The 23463-nt window shown below is 37.0% G+C and overlaps 1 protein-coding gene across 3 annotated transcripts; it reads right to left on the bottom strand.

Annotated features, from left to right (window-relative positions):
- Window positions 1–6019: 6019 nt before the first annotated feature.
- On the bottom strand, window positions 6020–23416 carry LOC107154401 (jerky protein-like). Of its 3 annotated transcripts, none has more exons than XM_048801731.1 (3): window positions 23268–23416; window positions 17765–17909; window positions 6020–10507 (listed from the first exon to the last, which is right to left on the bottom strand). In XM_048801731.1, the coding sequence occupies exon 3, from the start codon at window positions 10287–10289 to the stop codon at window positions 8628–8630; it is 1662 nt and encodes a 553-aa protein (XP_048657688.1). In that variant the 5' UTR covers window positions 10290–10507; window positions 17765–17909; window positions 23268–23416; the 3' UTR covers window positions 6020–8627. The 3 variants fall into 3 exon arrangements, with proteins under 3 accessions (XP_048657688.1, XP_048657687.1, XP_048657686.1); XM_048801730.1 differs by having other exon boundaries at window positions 22953–23412; XM_048801729.1 differs by having other exon boundaries at window positions 22724–23412.
- Between the last annotated feature and the right edge of the window lie 47 nt (window positions 23417–23463).

Below are 23463 nucleotides of genomic sequence, written 5' to 3' on the forward strand. Positions count from 1 at the left end.
TGCCCAGAAGCATCTGTTCTGCAACAACTGGAGAATATTTCATGAATTTCTATTTTGAATGTGTGCATAGCTAGAAGAATGTTTTTGAATCCTAACTCTTGTTTCTTACTAGTGTTAGGAGGGCTTTGGATCAGTAACTGAAATTTTGTGGCAGGAAAATTTACTGAGATAATTATCCATATTCTGTACTCACCACCTCCTTTCTCAACATTAGATTTGGTATTTTCTTGCTGTAGATTTGTTTTTCTTTTTCTTTTCTTTTTTCTTTCTCTCTCTCTTTCTTTCTTTCTTTCTCTCTTTCTTTCGTGGTGCTGGGGATAAAACCTAGAACTTCACACATGCTCAACATGTGCTCTACTAAGCCACACCCTCAGTCCCCATGTCTCAGGGTTTTTTTGTTTTTAATTTAAAATTTTTTGGGTATCAGGGATTGAACCCAGGGGCACTTAACCATTGAGTGACATCCCCAACTTTTAAATTTTTTTTTTTTTTTAAATTTTGAGACTGGGTCTTGTTAAGTTGCTTAGGGTCTTGCTAAATTGCTGAGGCTGGCTGAAGCTGCTGAGATCCTCTTGCTCAGTCCTGAGTTGCTGGGATTATAGGCATGCACCACTGTAACTGGCTGAGTTTTTTTTTTTTTCTCCTCAAAACAAAAGAGAAAGTTCCATGAAGCAGTTATTATTATTATTATTATTATTATTATTATTAGTAGTAGTAGTAGTACTAGTACTAGTAGCAGTACCAGGGGTACAGGGCACTTGACGACTAAGCCACATCCCCAGCCCTATTTTGTATTTTATTTAGAGACAGGGTCTCGCTGAGTTGCTTAGCATCTCGCCATTGCTGAGGATGGCTTTGAACTCTTGATCCTCCTATCTCAGGCTTCGGAGCTGCTGGGATTACAGGCGTAGGCCACTGTGCCCAGCTATGAAGCAGTAATTATTTTGTAAAAGCTTAAAAATTCTGTTAGATTCCACTAGCTATTCTGAAAAGAGGAGAAAGGGAACACATTGAGGGAAAGAAAGAAGAGACAAAAAAGTCTCTTACACTATAAAGTGAGTGCCAGGGATGAAAGAATTCATGAGGTTTTGAGTATCTTGGTGCAGTGGCTGGAGGAGGAAGCTGGTCCTCACAGAACATGGCTGTATGGTGGAATGTATCTTGAGGTTCTAAATATATTGGGACTCCAACCTCTCAGAAGTTCCTGGCATCACAGGTCACACAGAAGCCACCGAGTGGTGCAATCTAGAGTATACTTTTTTTTTTTTTGGCATTTAGCAGAGCTGTGCAGATGCAAGGAAGATGACAGGACAGTCCCCTCCAAGCTTTTCATCCTGGGCAAGACCCTCAAACCCGGAAAGCTCCTGATAGCTGAGACATCATTTCCTCCATTCCAATGGGATCATGCCAGCACTTGGTTTTAATTAAATTTAAGGAAATGGACTATCAGAACATTTCTTACACATTTTAATTTGTGCTCATTCCTGCCTATCTTCTCTGAGCCACTACTTCCTTATTACATCCTGGAGATCAAAACGCTTGTCTCATGGGGTCATTGTGCAGATTAAGCAAGGTGATATTTTAAATGTCTGAGAGAGCATTTAGGTATATTTAGTAGTTACTCAGTTGCCATTTGTTCTTTAAATTTCTTTTTAAAAAATTCTCTAATATGGGACCTTAAGAATGTAGCAGAAGTTGGTCTCAGGACTTAGGCAGGTCTAAGGTTGAGGGGGCAATGTTTTAATAGTAACAATAATGATTGCTACAGCCAGGCACATAGGCATGTGCCTATCATGCCAGTTATTCTAGAGGCTAAAACAGAAGGATCACAAGTTTGAGGCTAGCCCAGGCAATCTAGTGAGACCCTGCCGCAGTCTGGCTGGGCACAAAATCACGAGCCACTCAAGCAGGAACAAACTTTATTTCCAAAACTCCCACAAATCCCACGCATGCGGCCTTCTCCCGGGACACACTACTCCAACAGGAAATCGCTCCTCCAGAATTCACTCCTACCGCACTTCCCCAACCAATGGGAACTCTCCGGGAGTCCTGCGAGAGCTCCAAAGTAGCAGAGAGCTCCAAAGTAGCAGGCTGAGGCGGACAGCAGGCGTCTAATCTCCAATTGAATGCACATCTTAACATAATCATTATCATCTCAATGGCTTGCTGGCATCACCTTTCAACCAAAAATGCCATGCGTCATTCCTACTTGGCCATGGCTCTCAGAAAGACCCTATCTTAAATACACACACATACATATATGTATAGCTACTATTTATTAAGAACCTATTAGAGGGGCTGGGGATGTGGCTCAAGTGGTAGCGCGCTCGCCTGGCATGCGTGCGGCCCGGGTTTGATCCTCAGCACCACATACAAACAAAGATGTTGTGTCCACCAAAAACTAAAAAATATTAAAATTCTCTCTCTCTCTCTCTGTCTTGAAAAAAAAAAAAAAAAAGAACCTATTAGAGACTGGGGGGTATACCTCAGGGATAGAGCACTTGCCTAGCATGTGTGAGGCCCTAGGTTTGATCTACAGCCAGGGAGAGGGGAAGGGCAGGAGATGGAGATAGAGATAGACACAAACAAATACATCCCAGCAATTTGGGAGGCTGAGTCAGGAGGACCGAAGTTCATGGTTAGCTTCAGTAACTTAAGCCAAGCCCTAAGCAACTTAGCAAGACCCTGTCTCAAAATAAAAAAATAAAAAGGGCTGGGTATGTGGCTTAGTGATTAAGCACCCCTGGGTTCAATCATGGTGCCAATAAATAAGTATATATATATATATATATGAAAAAAAATAAAAGAATCTACTAGGGACAGATATTCCTGAGCTCTGAGCTATAAATCCTGCTAGTGATTTTCTAAACTATTCTGCAGAATTCTAGGATCCATGGAAGGTCTCAGGAACTGCAGTGAAGTGCAAAGAAGAGATCAAGCAATTCATGCTCAGGACTGCCTCCTCTGCTTCAGCCAGATTGCTTTGTTATTTATTACCTGTTTACTACAGTAATCCTTTAGATAATATTTTGTCTGAAAAGTAGTGTCTTATTGGATCAAAACAAATTTATCTAGTTGCCATTTTCTCCTGATCCAAACCCTAACCCAAAGGAGATACTTGATAACCATGCTGATTTAACAAATTGAATTGCTTTAAATGGACCAGAAAATTTGGGGGAATTGATGAAAGACAGAATATAGAATTGGGGAAACAATGAAGGAAGGAACCACTACCCAAAACTTGCGAAGAGGGCACCTATAAGTTGTGAGATAGGCTTCAGTATTGCTCTAAGCTTGAAGAAAATGGATATGGGGACCAGAAGGAAATCTCAAATCAACATTCACTGTGATTTTTCTTTTATATTTAGGCAGTTATTTTCTTTGTTCTTCTACTGTGCTATGGAGTAAACTGCAAAAGCAATTTCAGTGAATGGTAACACCTAGATATTATAAGCAGGGAAATACCCAAGAGATTTGTGTACCTGCAAAGGAAGCAAGAGTTCCCATGTCCAGGTGTACTACTGAGCAACTCTGTCTGTAACCACAGGAAGAAAAACAAAACACATAGATAAGCATTCACAAACAAATAGGAAGCTGAGCAGGTAAGGGAAATGCAAACATTAAGGACACAACCAAGAACTACCAACTATTAGGAAAATCTAAGAGTTCTAGAAGGAGAGAATGGTGGGAGTAGGCCAGAGGAAATATTCAAATAACAGAATAAAATATCTCTTTGTCAATAAAAAGACTTCCAAAGGGCCTATGAATGCTACCTAGAAAAACAAATTTAAATAGAAATACAAATTCAAAAACCCCAGATCATAACTAGGCACTGGCAGGTAAAATTTTAGAAAACTAAGATGAAGGGTAAAATCCTAGTATTTATAAAACAAAATAAAACAAAAACCAGATTATTAACAAAGGAATGAAGGTTTTAAAAGGCATTCTAACAATATTTTCAAAGAAAAAGAATAAAATGAAGATAATTTTAGACATGTCCAGATTCAGAGTTAATGCCCATAGTCATCATTTAAAGAAAACAAAGAAATAGGATTATAGGAATTTTCACAAACTTGGGAGTGTAAGAGAGAAAACAAATATTATTTAAACCCAAACCATAGTTACATCTGATCTCCAAAGGTGGCAGTTGGAGATAATCTGAGGCCATACAAAGTATGTTTCTTCTCAAATTTTCGTTCACTAATTTTTGCATCCATCAATATATCATATCTGGAGCAATTATCACTGTTACTTGCTTAATGATGACTTTCTATTTCTATTAATCTAGCGAAGAATTATAATTCTACTTTAAGGAAGAGAATCCCCTACCCCACTTATTTATTTAGCCAGTTATTTATTTAAACTATATGAGGGATATTAGGGATATGTATTTTGCCATATGTATTATAATTCAATATGATCATTATTTTGTTGCTAAAATTGTTCAGTTTTGGCCATTCAGAGCTTCTTTATGTTGATTCTTGTGTATCTTAGAAAAGATTCACGTTAAGAAAAGTAATTTTTTTCCTTCAGAAGATGTTTCAGACTTTTATTTTTTTTCTGGCTCTGTTGGGACCAATCACCCTTCTTTTTTGTGGGGTGGATACTGGGGATTGAACTCTGGGGCACTCGGCCACTGAGCCACATCCAGCCCTATTTTGCATTTTATTTAGAGGCAGGGTCTTACTCAGTTGCTTAGCGCCTCGCTTTTGCTGAGGCTGCCTTTGAACTCATGATCTTCCTGTCTCAGCCTCCTGAGCCACTAGGATTACAGGCATGCGCCAAGGCACCCAGACCAATCAACCTTCTAAGAAACCCTGGTTCCTTTTATTGGAGAATGGTATTTAGAAATCAAATTTAGTGCCTGGTGAGCTTTTCACTACTGGTAAATTATTACTTTTTGGCTCTTTTGGTGAAGACAGATGCATGTATACTAACCTATGTGTATGTATACTAACACATCTATATTTCTGCATCTACCGTGTTTACATATTAAAAACGAGTTCATACTAATGCACTGGATTCTGATTCAACATCACAGGGTTCATTTTAGCTGATCTTTTTTAAAAATATATTTTTTTAGTTGTAGATGAACACAATACATTTATTTATTTTTATGTGGTGCTAAGGATCGAACCCAGTGCCTCACATGTGCGAGGCAAGCACTCCATCACTGAGCCACAATCCCAGCCCCTTAGCTGAACTTTTTAAGACTATAATGTCTTAAGTCTTTAAGACATTAAGTCTTAATGTCTCTGGTTTATATCAGAGTAACCTCTCTATGACCAGTCTTTTAATAATGATTGAAATACAAATGGCTGGGGGCTGTGTGTGTGTGTGTGTGTGTGTGTGTGTGTAAAGGAAAGGGATCCCGTCTATGTCTGGAACAACATAATGCAGGATAAGGGTTAAGGATACAAGACTGTGAGATCACCTACGAACTAATTCAGCATAAGTAGAAGGTCCTAAATCAAAGGTGAGTGGGAAAAATATAAAATCCTCAGGAGGGGTACCTGGTACATATTTTTCCCTTCAACTTTCTTTACCAATGGCAGACTTCAACAGAGGATCACCACACACTGACCGTCGGGGGCCAGGACATGGTTCCGTTCTCAATCTTGTACTTTAGGCAGTCACTATTTATCTATTAGAATTCCCACTGTGGGGGCTGGGTTGTGGCTCAGCGGTAGAGTGCTCGCCTAGCACGGTCGGGACTCGGATTCGATTCTCAGCACCATATTAAAAAAAAATAAAGGCATTGTGTTGTGTCCATCAACAAAAAAGATTCTCTCTCTCTCTTAAAAAAAAAAAATGAAATAAATAAGGGCTGGGGATGTGGCTCAGGCGTTAATGCGCTCGCTCGCCTGACATGCGCCGAGCGCCCTCGGTTCGACCCTCATCACCACATAAAAATAAAAAAATAAAGATGTTGTGTCCACCGAAAACTGAAAAATAAATATTAAAAAATTCTCTCTCTCTCTCAAATAATAATAATAATAATAATAATAATAATAATAATAATAATAATAATTATTATTATTATTATTCCCATTGTGGATGATACTTATTCCTAGGTAAAGAAACGAACAGCTCAAGTAAAGCATATTATTTGGGAGAGGAATATTATCTATCATTAGAATTTTGTAAAAAGAACAGAAAAAAGCCTGACATAACATAGTAAATGAGGTCCAAAAATTTGATATATAAGACCAATTCCTAGGGTCCAGCTCATGATATGAAATTAAGTATCTCTTGATGGTCATTTGTTTACTTTGGCTAAAATATCAATGGGTCTGTTTTTTAACCATTACCTGAGATGGCCAGAGAAGCACAATAACATTAGGAATTTCCATTAGTTGGGACCCAGTTTGATTACTGATTCTATGAGATTGGAAAGCATACCGAGGACTCAAGGACCAGCTGCCACATCCCTGTTTACCAAGGTGGAGTTGTTGCTATTACCTTTCCTGTTGGGATTCTCTTTCCCTTCCTTCTCCTGCTTCTTTCTGTACAATTTGAGCTCACCCCAACTAAGTGGAGAATGGGAGCCAACTGCCAGTCAGGTTATCTAAAAGTTCTCATGATGGTGAGGGTTTACTATACCTTATGGGAGTAGCTAGTAGAGGGCAGGTACACAAGCTAATAGGAAATAAGAGGGGAAATTATGACTGGGGAATAGTGGGGAAAACAGAGAAGGCAGAGAGGATTCGGAGAAACAAGTCTCAGAAGCAAAAAGGATCGAAAGTACAAATCTGTTTTTTGTCAGATCAAATACATCTGATGCTCATGATGTAGTAGTAACAAAAAGTAATCCTGAAAAAATACACACACACACACACACACACACAGAGGCAGCAACAACAAAAAATAAAAAATATGTGAATACAGTTTGATTTCTAAGTTTGTAAATGTTTGTATTTTTAAAACATGTTACTATGCCTGCTACTGTGAAGAGGTGAGGATAGAGAACAGGAATGAATGGACCTGCTTTCTGCCTAAGGCTTACTGTTTAACACAATAGATAGCTATGAAAGTAAATAAAAACTAAGAATGAATATCAATAGTTATAAGATTGGGGATAATTTTATTTCCTTCTTTAAAAACCACATTTTCCATTTTCTAGAATTCTTATGTATTTTTTTATAATAAAAGAAAAGTAATAAATTTTATATTTTAAATGAACAAATTCTATAAAGACCAGGCTATCTGGAATCAATTCACATTCATCAGGCTAAGAATACCCTTATTTATAGAATACAAATTTTATTTATTCTGTTATGTTCAAATTCTTATGATAGCTGAGGTTACACAAGGAGGGTTAAGAACCCTTGATCACAAGGGAGATTTAGTTCTTACTTATGTGGTATTTGTGGCAGAGAGAGCTGAGGGAATGTTTAGCAGATAGAAATATTAATATTTCTTTGATGAATAAGAGAATACTAGAAGTGGATATATTTTATTTACATGAAATGTAGTTCAACATGGCATGACATGTTTTATCTTCTGATGTGGGAAACCCTTCCAACTCTGGATAAATATTAGGAGATACTCAAGTACCTATTATCAGCATATTGCCAAAGCTTCTCTTAGGGTGATAAAATTTGAAGAGTGCTTATCATTATTTATATTAGGTTAAATTATTTAACGATTGTCAGAAAGGTCTTTTTTCCCCACACTTTTAAGGGTAGGATAATAAAATAATAGTAATAGCAACATCATTTAATGAGTATTTATTTTATACTAGGCACTTTACATTGATAATCTCATTGGATCTGCAAAACAAATCTCTTAAGGTTAAGTATTTCAGGCCCACAATCTCTTATCCAAAACTTTGGAGACCACATGTGTTTTGGAAGTGAGATTTTTTTTTTTTTTGCAATTTATAAAAAAATTGGTATTCTTTGGCATATAATATATATACTATATACTTTGTAATATACTAAGTGGGTATGAAATATATTAATATTTCTGTAAAGAAATGTATGAAGGGTTAGGGATACAGCAATGGTGGAGTGCTTGCCTAGTGAGTGTGAGGCCCTGTGTTCAATACCCAGCACCACTCACAGACACACAAAATTATACTAAGTGGAATAAAGACCATAGATAATAATAATATGATTTATTTACATAAATAAATTAGTGAATTTATCAATAAGTGAATACACTTACTGGTAAATGAAATAAGAATAGACTATATACTTTAAGCTTCTTATTTCTTTAGTTCTGGTAAAACTTCTCACTTTAAAGGAAATTTTTTTTTTTAAAGAGACAGTGAGAGAGAGAGAGAGAGAGAATTTTAATATTTATTTTTTAGTATTTGGCGGACACAACATCTTTGTTTGAATGTGATGCTGAGGATCAAACCCGGGCCGCACGCATGCCAGGTGAGCGCGCTACCGCTTGAGCCACATCCCCAGCCCAAAGGAAATTTTTAAGTAAAAATTATATTCATACTGATGAAAACTAATGTATAACACATATAAATGCAATAAATGTTCATCACTTCTGGTTCCTAGAGAATCTTGGAGAAAAAGTTACACCAATATTACCATTGTCTATAAAACCAGGAGGCAGCTAGACATAATGAGCCAGAAACAGGATTCTCAAGTGACATAGAAGAGAACTTTTTAAAAGGCCTTTTCCAGTGTCATCTGCCTCCTTAACACAGGTTTTTGTCTAAGCAATTTCTCTTTAATTGAGTAAATCGCCATGGTCTCTTGCTCACTGATGAATGCACATTGTTCAAGACCAGCAATTAACTGGTCACACATTTTCACCAGGTGTTCTATAGAGATTTTTTCACCTGTGTTCATGTCATCATCGTGACTGCTACTATCTTCATACTGATTTGTATTTACACCCATTTCAGCAAAATCCCCCTCGCTCAAAGGATGCACAACGGGTACATCATTATCAATGTTCAGTATTTCTTCAATGTCAGCTTCTTCTAACTTATTTACACTTTCAGCTGATAAACTTTTGGCATAAGTAATAAGTTTTGATATCATGATCTTCTCATTAGAATCTCTAAATCCTTCAAAATCCTCATCAGCAAGGTCATTTTCAAACATCATTGTAGCCCAAAGTCTGTGCCAAGCATTTGTTAATGTTGACTTATCAACATCATTCCATGCATTAGCAATTGCATAGATGGCATCCTTAAGACTAAATTGTTTAAGGAAGTCCTGGATTTTCAGGCCTCTGTTCACTGAAGCAAGCATGCTGTTTAAGAAAAAGTGTTTATATTTGCTCTTCATGGAGCGTAAAATTCCTTGGTCACAAGGCTGTATTACGGATGTCACATTCAGGGGAAGGAAGATGCTGAAAACATTACTTTTCACAAGAAGTTCTGGAGGGGGATGTGCTGAACAGCTGTCTAGGAACAGTAAAATTTTGCAATTGTCTTCTAGTCCGGCTTGCTTGCAATGAGCTCGTGCTGCTGGCACAAAGTGCTTATTGAACCAATCAGAAAAGATTTCTCTGGTTACTGATGCTTTTTTGTTTGCATAATAATGCACAGGTAAGCTGCCAGTACCTTTTAAACATTTTGGAGGTAGGCTTTTCCCAATCACTGCCAGTTTTATCTTATGTGTACCTGCAGCATTAGCACATCCAAGAACAGTTAACCTTTGCTTGGCATCCTTGAAATCTGTTGGTACCTTTTCATCGGCCATGATTAAGGTTTTTCTAGGAACATAGCACCAAAACAGAGCTGTTTCATCAGCATTGTAAATTTGTTCAGGGCTAAGGTTTCCATCAGATATTATCTTAGCAAATTCATCAATGTAATTTTCAGCTGTTTCATGATCCACAGAAGCTTTTTCACCGCACATTTTAAGATATTTGATTCCATGACGCTTCTTAAATTTTTGCAGCCACCCTTCTGAATATTCACACTCGCTTTCAATGTTCAGTTCTTCATGGTATATTCTAGCTTGTTTCATGACCAATAAACCAGTCAGGGGCATATCTTTGCTTCTTTGTTGTCGAATCCATTCAATTAACACACGGTCAAGATCTTCATTTTTGGCCCTATGTAATGTTTTTCTGTTTTTCATTAGTTCTTGGTTATCACTGTCACTGTAAAATTTCAGCAATTTGTCTTTCTGTTTCTTTAAGTCATATATGGTGGTGGTCCCCACACCATATTCTTCTGTAAGACACCTTACAGACACACCAGCATCAAGCTTCTGTAATAACTCTACTTTCTGAGCTATTGATAAAGACAGATGCTTCCTTTTCTTCTTCTCACCATTATCCGTTGGTATATCTTTAACTCTTTTGGACATTTTCCAATGCTATTAATTCCCAAGTCACAAAATGTCAGCAAATAACAGAGGTATGTGTGTTGAATGGATATGAGTAGTGAGAAAATGGAGGCTTCATGTTTATCCACAGTTTGTTTTGTTGTCAAAGATTCCCAGTGCCAAACTCACAAAACACTTTTAGTTTCAGCGTGTTTTCTGTTTTTGTCTTATTTTGGGATTGCAGAGTAGAGATTGTGGACCTGTATTAAAAATATCATTTTAATGATGAAAAGACTGAGGCTTAACTAGGACCTTTTCAAGATTATGCAGCTATTCCTTGTCTGTTCTGCTTATATTCAGTCTCCCAAAATTTGACCACTTTACTGGAAAGAAGAATTTTTTTTGGGAGGAGGGAGGATACTGTCTATCAAAAAAATTTGAGTTGGGATATATTTTAGCAATTCTGTGACTGACATAGTTATTAGGTGAGCCCCACGCTGGATAACATGGACATGTCTTGGCAAGAAGAGGTTAGAGATCTTAAATTTAGTCTTTGAATACAGATTTTCGTTTTTGGACCGATTCATGTGGTTGGTACTTATCTGTTTGGTTATTTACTGCTCTACAATGAAGAAAAATGAAAGTAAAGTTCTTTTCAGTTAAATCTCCAGCACTCACATAAATTTGCACTAGTTATCCATTCATTTAAAAAGTTTTTTGTTTACTTGTTTTTAACTGTTCCATAAATTGTACACCCAGAATATGACTCAGAATTAATTTAAAACACATTTCAGACATTTTAATGAGATGTTTCCTTTAACTTAACACTCAGAATGTATTAGATATTTTTAATGACTTAGCTTTTGTGTCTTGGGTTTATTTCATGTACTACTTTAATAGTTCCTATAGGAAGGCCAGTTGCTCTTCCTCATTCTCATTATCCTCATGTAATGCAAAAGCCTGAAGACTATTGATTCAGTCCTAAGTCTCCCTTTTCCCACTAGGTGCAAGAGCAGTCTTTTGGGCTGGGAAGTCCATGTAAGTCAAGCAAAGTTTCCATAAAATCACACAGAGTTTAAAACCCAGTAAACAAATATTAAAAAATGCATAAAATTCATTGAGAGAGGAAGAGATCATATTTCGTGGGGCTAGAACATTCATTTTACTTTTCTACATTGGTCTCTATTGGATTATAATAATAATTACTATTTATTTGGTACCTTCTGTCTGCCAGGTTGGCACTAGGCTAGCATTTAAGAAGTATCAGATTCAAAGAGTCAACCTACCCTTGTCTAGCATCACAAACTTCTAAGTGAAAGCCTAGAAGTCACCTGTCTGACCATAACATCTTATTTATTCTTTCTCTTACTTCAACATACTTTAATTTTTCTTGAGAAAATGTTCTGTATTCCTACTTCTCCCTTCATTATAGTCCTTTTCCCCACTTTATTAAAGAAAGGCATATCCTCATTTATTTGAAATCTTCTTAGGTGCACTGTATCAAGGAATAAAAATCTCCTGGTTGCTCATTAAAGGAACAATTTGAATCATTGATTTGGGGGAGCTTCCTTGAATAATTAATAAAAGCACATAAAACCCCTATGCTTATCTTTCTTATATATTTCTGTTGGTAAAGTTTTGCTTTAGAACTAAGGTATTCTGGCTCATGATTGGGTACTCTAAATTAGTCATAGTCTAAAGCAATGACTATGACTCTTGCTTTTTTGAACTAATGTCAAAGAATGCAATCCTTTGGAGAGAGATATTTTGATGTCAACAGCACAAACAGTTAAAAAAAATTAAAACCTTTTTAAAGGAAAGCAATTCTTTCTAGCTATTTTGAAAATACTCATCCTACAGTTTTGCCATTGGTTGCAAAGAAAAGTACTTCAAAATAGCCTAAAAAGTAGTGATAACAATGCTGATTACCTTTTTACTGTACTTTTTAAAGAATACCAAATGGGCCCTGGTGAATATACGTAAAATTTTTATAAGATTTCTCTCATAAGGGATGGAGGTGTATTTCAGTGGTATAGTGCTTTCCTAGCATGTGTGAGGCCCTGAATTTGAACCCCAGGACCATTATAGAAAAAAGAAAAAAGGTCATGTTGTATGTTCTGTTACTAGCTAATAATAGGTACTTTGGCATGTCAATTAGTTTTTCATGGTCTTGAGTTCTATTTCCCTATAAAATGAGAAGACTGACCTAGATCATTTGTAGTCTCCGTTATATCCCTAATAGTCTATAACTCTGTAACTTAAGATTGATAAAATAGGGCTGGGGATGTGGCTCAAGCAGTAGCGTGCTCGCCTGGCATGTGTGCGGCCCGGGTTTGATCCTCAGCACCACATACAAACAAAGATATTGTGTCTGCCGAAAACTAAAAAAATAAATATTAAAAAAATTTCTCTCTCTCTCTCTCTTTAAAAAAAAGAAGATTGATAAAATATTTCCATGAATGACTGAAAACAAAAAATATTTAAAAATAACATTTTCCCCTTTTCTTCTCATTTTCCTTCTACCCTTCCTCCTATTCTTCCTTCTTTAATATTATGAAGGCCCTGTTTGCATATAGAAATGACTATATTTTTTGGAGGTATTTACTGAAATTGGTCTCATTATTTTTCAATTACATCAATTCAATGGGTTTCCTTAACCAAAAATAATTAAATTAAATTCATGACATCATTATTTTACCTAGTAACTGAAATCTCAAAAGCATGTACTAAAGATAATATTATCTAAAATAAAAAGATCATGTTTGCATGATCTTACTTCTTATTTTTAAGAAAACTAGAATCTTAAAATAGCTCATCAGACATAAAACTCTGGAATAAGCAGATTTAACTGGTCTTTGTTGATTGCTAAAGAATATGTATGTGAGGTCCACTAGCACCACCTTGTGTTATTTCCAAACCAATATAACACATGATCTGTAAATAGTGCCATTTTTATTTTAAATAGTTTCATTTTGATAATTCCAAATGTAATATTCCACTGGGTCATATAATTTTTCATATTTGCAAAATTATGGGCAGTGAGGAAAGGTATTAAAATGTTAGTGGTATGCTTTTCTTTCTTGATCCCATCTTTGTCATCAGATGCTTCGGATTACAAAATCAAGATTGTTGTATGAGTGTTAAAATATACAAAAAAGAACAGTTAATATTCAATTGAATGACTTCCTAAAATGGGCAAAGTAGAGCAGAGAACCCTGTGAAGAAATGGTTGCTGGCTAGCAGTATTCCATATGAGTGAATGTGCCATCTTTGGGTTGAGAAGCCACAGGTGCCAACATCATCACTGACAGGCGACTGTAGCCCCCTTTATGTAGCCACTTGGCTAATGCAGTAAATAATGTCTGCCTGTGCCCTAAGACTTTGGTAAGTTCACACCCGAACTGTTCTTTGTACCCTTATTAATACTCACAATTTTCTTCAAAACAATGTAGATTCCTTTACTACCAGAGAATGCCAAAGATTAAATAGAAATGAAAGCATCAGCTATGATAGTTGGAAGGATCTGGATGGTGGAAAACCCATTCTTAGTTACATGAATGTATCATACACATGCACATGTGTGTGTACATACTGGGGAAATACTAAATGAGGTACTGCTGAGGGCCATTGCTAAGTAAGGATGACGCATGGCATGACCCAGGTCATTTGCAGTGTCATTGCATGTAAGGTGACCTTGCTCAAGGACCAGGGCGGATCTGGGTTTAGGGCGGATTGGGGTTTAGGGCGTTCCGGTTTAGGACAATCGGGTTTAGGGCGGTTCCAGGTTTAAGGTGTACCCTGCTGGGAATAGGGCGTATCCTGCTGCCTCAGGCGCCCCGCTCCTTGAGTTCCCGTTGAGTTCTCGTGGGATTCAGAGAGAGTATTTGGAATTTTGCCCAGAACATGATTTGGGCCCAGAACGTGAATTCCCCCAGAACGTGTGTAGAGTGCCGGTGTGAGTTCGGGAATAAAGAGTTGCTGTTTGAATCTACAAGGTGTGAGTGGCTCGTGATTTTGTGCCCAGCCAGACTGCAGCAAGGTACCATGTACTCAAACAATAAACTTTTATTGAATACCTAATCAAAACGATAATCATTTTTAGCTCCTATTTTGAAACCAGACCCTGTGTTGTATACTAGGGATATACAGTTAGCTAACTTGTGAAATGCAAAGGAAAAGTTTTTGAAGGAAATTATTAGGGCTACTCTAGTGAACATACAAATGATAAGAGAATGAAACAACCTCATTGCAGATATGAAGAAGGGTTTAATGGTATGGATAGAAGATCAACTAACTATAACACTCCCTTAAAATCAAAGCCTAATCCAGAGCAAGGCCCTCTCTCCAATTCCTTGAATTATTAGGGAGGCAAGGAAGCTGCAGGGGAGTTTAAATCTAGCAGAAGCTGGCTCCTGAGGTTTAAGAAAAGACGCTGTATCCACAAAGTAAAAGTGCAAAGTAAAATAGCAAGTGCTGATGTTAAAGCTGCAGCAAGTAATCCAGAAAATCTAGCTAAGATCATAGCTGAAGGGAATTACATTAAATGATAGATTCTCAATGTAAACAACACAGCCTTTACCTTGGAAGGTGCCATTTAGGACTTTTATAGCTAAAGAGAAGTCAATGCCTTTCTTCAAGGCTTCAAAGCACAAGCTGGCTCACTTGTTAGGGGCTAATGCAGCTGATTAATTTAAGTTGCAGCCAATACTCAACTATCATTCTGAGAATTCTAGTGACCTTAAGAATTAGACTAAGTCTACTCTGCCTGGTTGCTATTAATAGAATGATACAGTCTAGATGATAGCGCATCCATTTACAACCTTGTTTACTGAAAATTTTAAGCCCACTGTTGAGACTTATGGCAAAAACAACAATACCACATACATTTACACACACACCCATCTCCCAATATCAACCAACCAACCAACCAACCAACCAGCCAACAAAACATCTTTCCAGGAAGGAAGGAGGAGATTAAAAAAAAAATTTAAAAGTCCCTTTCCAAAGTACCTGATCACCCAAGAGCTCTGTTGGAGATGTACAGAATTATTGTTGTTTTCATGTTCATTCTGCAGGCCATGGATCAAAGAGTATTTCATGTGCTAAGTCTTACTACTTAAGAAATGCCTTTTGTAAGACTACGGTTGTCATAGATAGAGATTTCTCTGAAGATCTGGGCAAAATAAATTGAAAACCTTCTAGAAAAGATTAATCATTCTAGTTGCCATTAAGAACATCCACGTTGGGCATGGTGGCACATGCCTAAAATCCCAAGTAGGAGACTGAGGTAAGAGGACTGCAAGTTTGAGACCAGCCTGGGTAACTTAGTAAGACCCTAACTCAAAATAAAATAAAAAGGATTGGGGATGAAGCTCAATAGAAGAGCACTTGGTTAGCACATGCAAAGCCCTGGTCCAAAACTCAGGGCTAGAAAAAGAAAATAAAGGACATTCCTGATTCTTGGGAGGTCCAAATATCAACCTTAACTTGGAAAGAGTAGACTCCAACCTTTATAAATGACTTTGAAGAGTTCAAGACTTCACTGGAAGAAGTGACTTAGAGATGTAGTAGAAATAGCAAAAGAAATAGAATTAGAAGTGGAGCCTGAAAATATGGTTGAACTACTATAATTCTATGATAAAACTTTAATTTTTTCTTTGGTGCTGGGGATTGAATTCAGGGACACTTTACCACTGAGCTACATTCCTAGCACTTTTTATTTTTTAATTTGAGACAGATACTTGCTACAGTGCTGAGGTGGTCTTATACCTGTGATCCTCCTGCCTCAGCCTCCTGAATTGCTGGGATTACAGGAGTGCACCACTGTGCCTGGCTACAATAAAACTTTAAAAGAGGAGAAATTTTTTCTTATGGATAAGCAAAAAAGTGGTCTCTTGAGATGAAATTTACTCCTGGTACAGAAGATGTGAACATTATTGAAATGACAACTAAGGAATTAGAATATTACATAAATTTAGTTTTTAAAGTAGTGGCAGGGTTTGAGAAACGAAGTTCTATTATGGTGCTATTAAACATTTCATGCTTTAGAGAAATCTTTGGTGAAAGGAAGAGTCAATTGATGTGGCAAAATTCATTGATGTCTTATTTTAAGAAATTGCCACAACCATTCCATTTAGCAACCATCGCCCTGATTAATCAGCGGTCATCAACTCTGAGATGAGATCTTCCACCAGCAAAAAGATTAAATTGGTTGAATGCTCAGATGATTGTTGGTATTTTTTTTTAGCAATAATGTATTTAAATTAAGGTATGTACATTTTTAAAAAGATAAAATGCTATTGCACACTTACAATATAAACAACTTTTTATTTTCTCTGTACTGAGGATTGAACCCAGGGGTACTTTACCACTGAACTACATCCTCAGTCCTGTTTATTTTTTGAGACAGGGTCTCACTAAATTGCTGAGGGCCTTGCTAATGTGCTGAAACTGGCTTTGCTTTTTTTTTTTTTTTTTTTTTTTAAAGAGAGAGAGAGAGAGAGAGAGAGAATTTTAATATTTATTTTTTTTTAGTTATCGGCGGACACAACATCTTTGTTTGTATGTGGTGCTGAGGATCGAACCTGCATGCCAGGCAAGCGACTACCGCTTGAGCCACATCCCCAGCCCTGAAACTGGCTTTGTACTTACAATCTTCCTGCCTCAGTCTCCCTAATCACTGGAATTATAGGTGTGGACCATGGTGCCTGGCCTAAACATAACTTCTTTTTTTTATATGTTTTTTAGGTAGACACAATACCTTTATTTATTTTTATGTGGTGCTGAGGATCGAATCCAGTGCCTCACATGTGCTAGGTGAGTGCTGTACCACTGAGCCATAACCCCAGCCCCTAAACAACTTTTATATGCATTGGGAAACCAAAAAATCTGTGACTTGGTTTATGGTAAAATTCACTTTATTGTGGTCATCTGGAACTGAACCCACAATATCACCAGGTATGCCTTTATTAACAGTAGAAGCTATGACCAGGCTAGAAAATCAGCTTCATGTAATTTACCAATATTTTCTTTTTATGCTAATGTTTATTTCAAGGCCAAAGAAAGAATTCTCTGCAATAGGAATCTTCTCTTCTTGTTTTAGAAAATATATCAAAGTTATTTTAAAAAGTTGAAAGATTGACATAATTTACACCATTATTCATTTCATTCATTAATCAATTATTAATATTTTGCCACATTTGTTTTACTTTCTCCTTTAAGGCAGTATTGGGGATTGAAACTAGGGGTACTCTACTATTGAGATACATTCCAGTCCTTTTTTAAAAAAAATTTATTTTGAGATAGGGTCTCACCAAGTTGCTGAGGCTGGAGTCAAAACTTGCAATTCTCCTGCCTCAGTCTCCCTAGTCACTGAGATTAAAGGTGTGAGTCAACATTCCTGATTGTTTTTGTGTATTATTTTTGTCAAAAAATAAAACTTTTTCGCCACATGGACTTTGTTTCTCTGGGAAAAACCTAGTGGTTGGTGCTGAAATGGAAAATGCAGCAAAGAATACCTCCGAAATCCGTCCTCTGTTTTGCATCTTCTCTGCCATTTCCCAAGTCCACATTATCATATCTTGCTGGGATGATGATAAAAGCCTTCTAACTGGTTCAACAGCATCCTCCTTGGCTGCTTCTATTCTTGTCTGGGAGAATAACCTTTTCAAAAGAGAGATGCAGACTGGATTGTACTGTGCTCATCATTAAAACAGTTTGGTAGCATTTTATACAATCGAAAAAGTAAGTTGGCTGAGTGGGTCTATTCTTAGCTTATCTCTTCAAATTCACTCCTTATCATTCTTCTCACAGTGTCCACATCAGCCTTCATTCACTGATTAACAAATATTTGCTTGGAATGTATTTATAGAGTCACTAAGGATACACCAGTGGCTGAGAGAAATGCAGTTCTTATATTTCTATAACTTACACTTTAGGTAAAGGAGATAGAGTAACTGTAACTGTAAACGAAATCAGTAACTGTTAGTTGTAATAAGTAAAAACCTGCAAATAACAAAAAAGGCCCTCTTGAGATAAAGCAGTCAGGAAAGTCTTCTCTTAGAAGGTAGTATTTTACATGCAATCCAAAGGAGAAAGAGAAGTGAGCCATCTAATGAATGGGAGAAGAGAAAATTCAGGTACAGAAAAAAACCCTTGCAAAAGTTCTGCATGCTGGAAAAAAAACAGTCTTTGAAATACACAGAGAAGATCAATTTACTACATAAAGTAAGAAGGAAGTAAAGGTGGTTGGGGCCTGATTGTGCAGGGCTTTGAAGGCCATGGTAAAGGTTAGAATTTTATCATCTTTTCTTATTTAAAAATTTCAAAAGTTATTTTAAAAAGTTGAAAGATTGACACAATCCTTACCATTATACTTTTCACCTAGACTCATCAATTAATATTTTTTATCAATTAATATTTTGCCACATTTACTTTCTATTTTGTTTGTTTGTGTGTGTGTGTGTTCTGTTGTTCAAATATTTTTTCCTTCTTCATTTTTGGTGTTGGGGATTGAACCTAGGGGCACTTTCCAATTAAGCTACATCACCAGCTTTTATTTTTTAATTTTTTAAAAAATTTTTTAATATTTATTTTGTAGTTTTCGGCGGACACAACATCTTTGTTTGTATGTGGTGCTAAGGATTCGAACCCGGGCTGCACGCATGCCAGGCGAGCGCGCTACCGCTTGAGCCACATCCCCAGCCCTATTTTTTAATTTTGAAACAGGGTTTCATCAAGTTGCTAAGGCTGGCCTTGAATTTACAATCTTCCTGCCTCAGCCTCCTGAGTCACTAAAATTACAGATGAGCATCATCCCCCTGGCTTTTGTCAGATCTTTTGAAAGCAAGTTGTAGATACTGTGACACTTTGCTGCTAAATAAATCAACAAAAAAAGATTGTTGTACATTCAAAAAGCAAAGCCATTCTTCCACACAATTCCAAATTCATTGTAATACATGACTTAAAACTGATCCAATATCATGTAATATGTAGTCCATGTTTAAATTTTCCCAATTGTCCATGAAATACATTTTGCAATTATTTTTAAAAGATATGTGAACCAATCCAGAGTTAGGTATTTTCTCCTAACTAAAACAATCTTCCACCCTGTTCTTCATGTCATGACATTTTGAAGAGCCTGTAATTGCTGGTGTATGATGTTTTACATTTGTTTGTTTGTTTATTATTGCTTCCTTATTAGATTCATGCCAAACATTTCTGGTACAAATATCCTCACTTGGTTAAGTTATGTCTAATAAATCTCTTCATTGCAAAATTGTCTTTCCACTTATAAGTAAGAAATAATCTGGGGTTGGGGTTGTGGCTCAGTGGTAGAGCGCTTGTCTAGCATGTGCAAGGCCCTGGGTTCCATCACCAGCACTACATTAAAAAAAAAAAAAAAAAAAANATATATATATATATATATATATATATATTATAAATAAATATTCTGTAGGGTCATTCTTTGGCAATAATCTTAATGTTTTGTTTCCCAAAAACCTTTCAGCCAATATGTATTATTTGTTGTTGTTTATACCAAGTAGAAAAACCAAACTCAAACTGTTTCTTCTACTTTGTGCTCAAAATATTGAACATTTCTGTGATCCCAAAGTGTGTAGGGATTTCTCATCACCAGTAAGCAAGCAAATAACTCTGCAGTGTACATTAGCTGGACAATCTCTAATTCATTTCTGACATGATCAAACAGGAAGTAGCATCAGATCCCTTAGGCTGAGGGCTCAGTCCCACAAACCTTCCCTTATTTCATTCAGTTATAAGTCTAGGTCTCTGGAACTTCTGACTGACCATTTACAATTGGTGTTTCCACAACTCCCTCGTCAGATTTGATGAATTTTGCTAAAGCAATACACAGAATTTAGGGCAACATTATACTTACATTTGCCAGTTTATCATAAAGGACATTTAAAAATATATGAATAACCAGCCAGATGAAAAGAAACATTGGGTGAGGTCTGGAAGGGTCCCAAGCTCAGGAAATTCTGACCCCATGGAATTGGGGTGTGGCACCCTCCTGAAAGCTTCCATTTGTTCAGCAGTCTAGAAGCTCTCTGAATCCTTTCCTTGTAGGTGTTTATGAAGCCTTCATTGCATAGGCATAAAGCATGGACAACAGTGTAGAAATGTGATTATACAAAAAGGGTATGATCTAATGCTAATAGAGTGGGAGAAATCCAGCAAGGTTTGTCTGTCCTGATTCTTCTTAGCTTCTCTGACCAACATTCCTTCTTTTGGGGCATTCCTCCTTCTGAAATAGAGGTCTTATGACTTATCATCAGACAGGGTAGGTCAGAGAATTTCTTTATGGCCAGCACCATGACAGAAAGGTGTGGTAAAATTAAGGTTTCTAAGACCCATCTTGGGGAAAAGAAATTCTAGTTTTATGGCTTGCCTTGGGGAGAGAGTTATAAGTCAGGAACCATGGATGAAAACCATAATATACACATTTATACTATAATGCATATATACCAGTAATAAGGTTTAATTTATAAATTAGGTACACTAAGGGCTTAACAGTAACTAATAATAGGACAATTATAAAAATATACTATAATAAAAAAGTTATATGAATGTGGTTTGTTCTCTCAAAATACATTGTATTACATTCACATTTTTTGTGATGATGTGAGATGATATGATGCTTATATGAAGAGATGAAGTAAGGTGAATGACAGGCCTTGTGTTGCATTAGGTTACTACTGACATTCTGATGAGTATCTCTTGATTGAAATTAACCCTGGGTAACTGAAACTTAGAAAGTGAAACTGGAAATGGGGGACTACTGTACTCTTTTGTAACTTGTTTTTTTTTTTTTGTCACTTATATCAGTATAAGTAATGTTTATTTCTAAAAAGTCATTGAAAGACTTTCAGCAAGGGGGTGATAACATCATTTGCATTTTGAGATTAGTTTGGTAGCTCTGTGATAGTGTGGGGAGGTATAGCACCTAAAGTAGGTGATATAGTCCAAGTAGAGTTAGGCACTGGGCATGTGAGGCACTGGGTTCAATCCTCAGCTGAGGTCTTCTGCACAATGGAAAGATAAATGAACATGAGGACTCAAAGGTGATTCTTTTGTTTTTGTGTAATTGGGTAGATACATGGTGCTGTCATTTACTAAGATGGAGATTAGGGAGAAGAGGGTTTGGTAATGAAAAATTGATCTCACATTGAACATGTTAAGTTAGGGATATGTTACACATTCAATTAAAGATGTTAAATAAGTACTAGAATAATTCTTTCTAGTTAGATCTCTGAGGAGAGGCCTAGGGAGTATAAGGAATTCAGGTGTCAGAACTAGAGAGATGCTACTTAAATCCCTGGGTTCACAGGGTTGCAAGAAGAAAACTGTGGAGAAGCAAAAGAGGGCCTCAGGTTCTGAGGATTCGTAATTTAGAGGTTGGGTAGGAGAGATAGAAAAGGAGACTTAGATGGCTAGTGAGGTTAGTAATACAAAAAGAGAGTGGTAACCCAACACCAAATGAAGAGTGTTTTAAGGCTGAAACATTTAATTGTGTAGATGAAACATTCAACTGTGGAACACTGCTAGGAGTTGGAATAAGATGACAGAAAATCCACTTAATTTTCAGTTCCTCCTTTCCCTTGTGCCTGGAATGTTTCTTTTTCTTACTTAGTTAACTACTAATGTTCCTTGGAGATCCAGATGAAATATTTGCTCAGGTTTCCCTGTGACAATCATATTGCTGTACGAATATTCCTTCTAATCAAGCAAAACAGCTGTAATTTTTCAATTTTTTGTATCCACATTTGATTGTTTCTCCCATTAGAATGTAGGTCCCTTGAGGGTTAGTGTCTGTTTCCCTTCTCCACTGTCTCCACCCTCTACCATAGAGATTTTAAACAAATATTTCCCAAATAATAAATGTAGCAACTGGAGGGTTTAAGAACTGGGAATCAGTGACAACTAACAAAAAGCATTGTGGGATATAATAGAAAGCTGGGATTCAGGGATAGACTTGCCTGAAAGAGCAATAGAAAATACGACGTAGAACCCATTAGAGACTTAAATTCCAGCCTGGACAAAAAAAAAAGTTTCTACTTTATCTCCCCTATTTTCTTCCATTTTACATCTACATTTATTTGTTCTTATTTCATCCTGGTTCTGCATCCTGTTCTCTACTTCAAGCTCAATTGGTTTACCTCAAATTTGACTATTTTGTGGGGAAAGAAGGAAAACTGAATAGAACAGTGGTAGGTGATGGGAGACCTATGACAATGGAAGAAAAATGGTAAGCTCATCAAATTATGTGTTTAAAAATGCTTTTAAGCAAGGAAAATAGTTGAAAATAAGACCATATATAAGAGTGTGTTTGTGTCCTGAAATTCTTCAGCTTAATTTAAATCTCCCTCCATCTGCCTTTAAGCCCATTACTTTAACATTGTGAACTTAAGTTTCCTCAGAATTTATAAAATGGGATGATTGATAATAGTACCTACCTCAAAGGGTTCTCAGGATCAGTGAGACAATCCATTTTATAAGTTTAGCACCACGATGGCACAAGTAAGCGTTCAATTTATGTTAGCAGTTATTTTTCTTTAAAATCAAGTAGAGTTAGGAGACAGCCTAAGTAGTAAATAGTTGTCAAATAAATGTAATAGTAGAGCACCGCACTCAAATAAAGAGGACCACTTTAACAGAAGCAGAGAAGGATGCACTGGCACTTACATTTTGGGCAATGCAAAGACCATGCCTATGATAAGACTAACAGCACAAAGCCTTGCAGCGGTAGCTGATTTAAACTCTCAGAAAAGCCAAAAAAATATTGAAAAAATAAAAGAAAGAAAATGCTCATAAAATGTGTTTGGTCCGTCAGGGCCGCTGTCTACAGATAGGCTAGTGCAGCTAGGGAAGTGACCCCTGGTTCCGACAAGAGGAGTCTTTTCCGGCCCCGAGGGGACAGGACCCGGAGGTGACTAGCCCGCCGTTCTTCGGCCCGTCCCTGAGGAGCCGCAAGAATAAGTGCGGCGGCAGAGGCCTCACCTCCGGGCCTTCGCCACGTCTTTCTTGTCTCAAGGATGGAATCCAAGACCTGCGTTCCAGCCAACAGATAGTGATACCTATAGCGGCCACGAGGAGCCCCGAGGGAAGTCACATCCTGGGCTCCTGGCCGCCCACCAACCGGTCTCTGCCCATTGGTCGCCTCATGCTCCAAGTCCCGCCCTCAGATTTGAAAGCT

This window comes from Marmota marmota, unplaced genomic scaffold (genome assembly GCF_001458135.2).
Source record: "Marmota marmota marmota unplaced genomic scaffold, marMar, whole genome shotgun sequence".
Lineage (NCBI taxonomy): Eukaryota > Metazoa > Chordata > Mammalia > Rodentia > Sciuridae > Marmota > Marmota marmota.

Bases quoted from the DNA above. Each gene is read 5' to 3' on its own strand.
- LOC107154401 (XM_048801731.1), bottom strand. From the start codon at position 10,289: ATGTCCAAAAGAGTTAAAGATATACCAACGGATAATGGTGAGAAGAAG.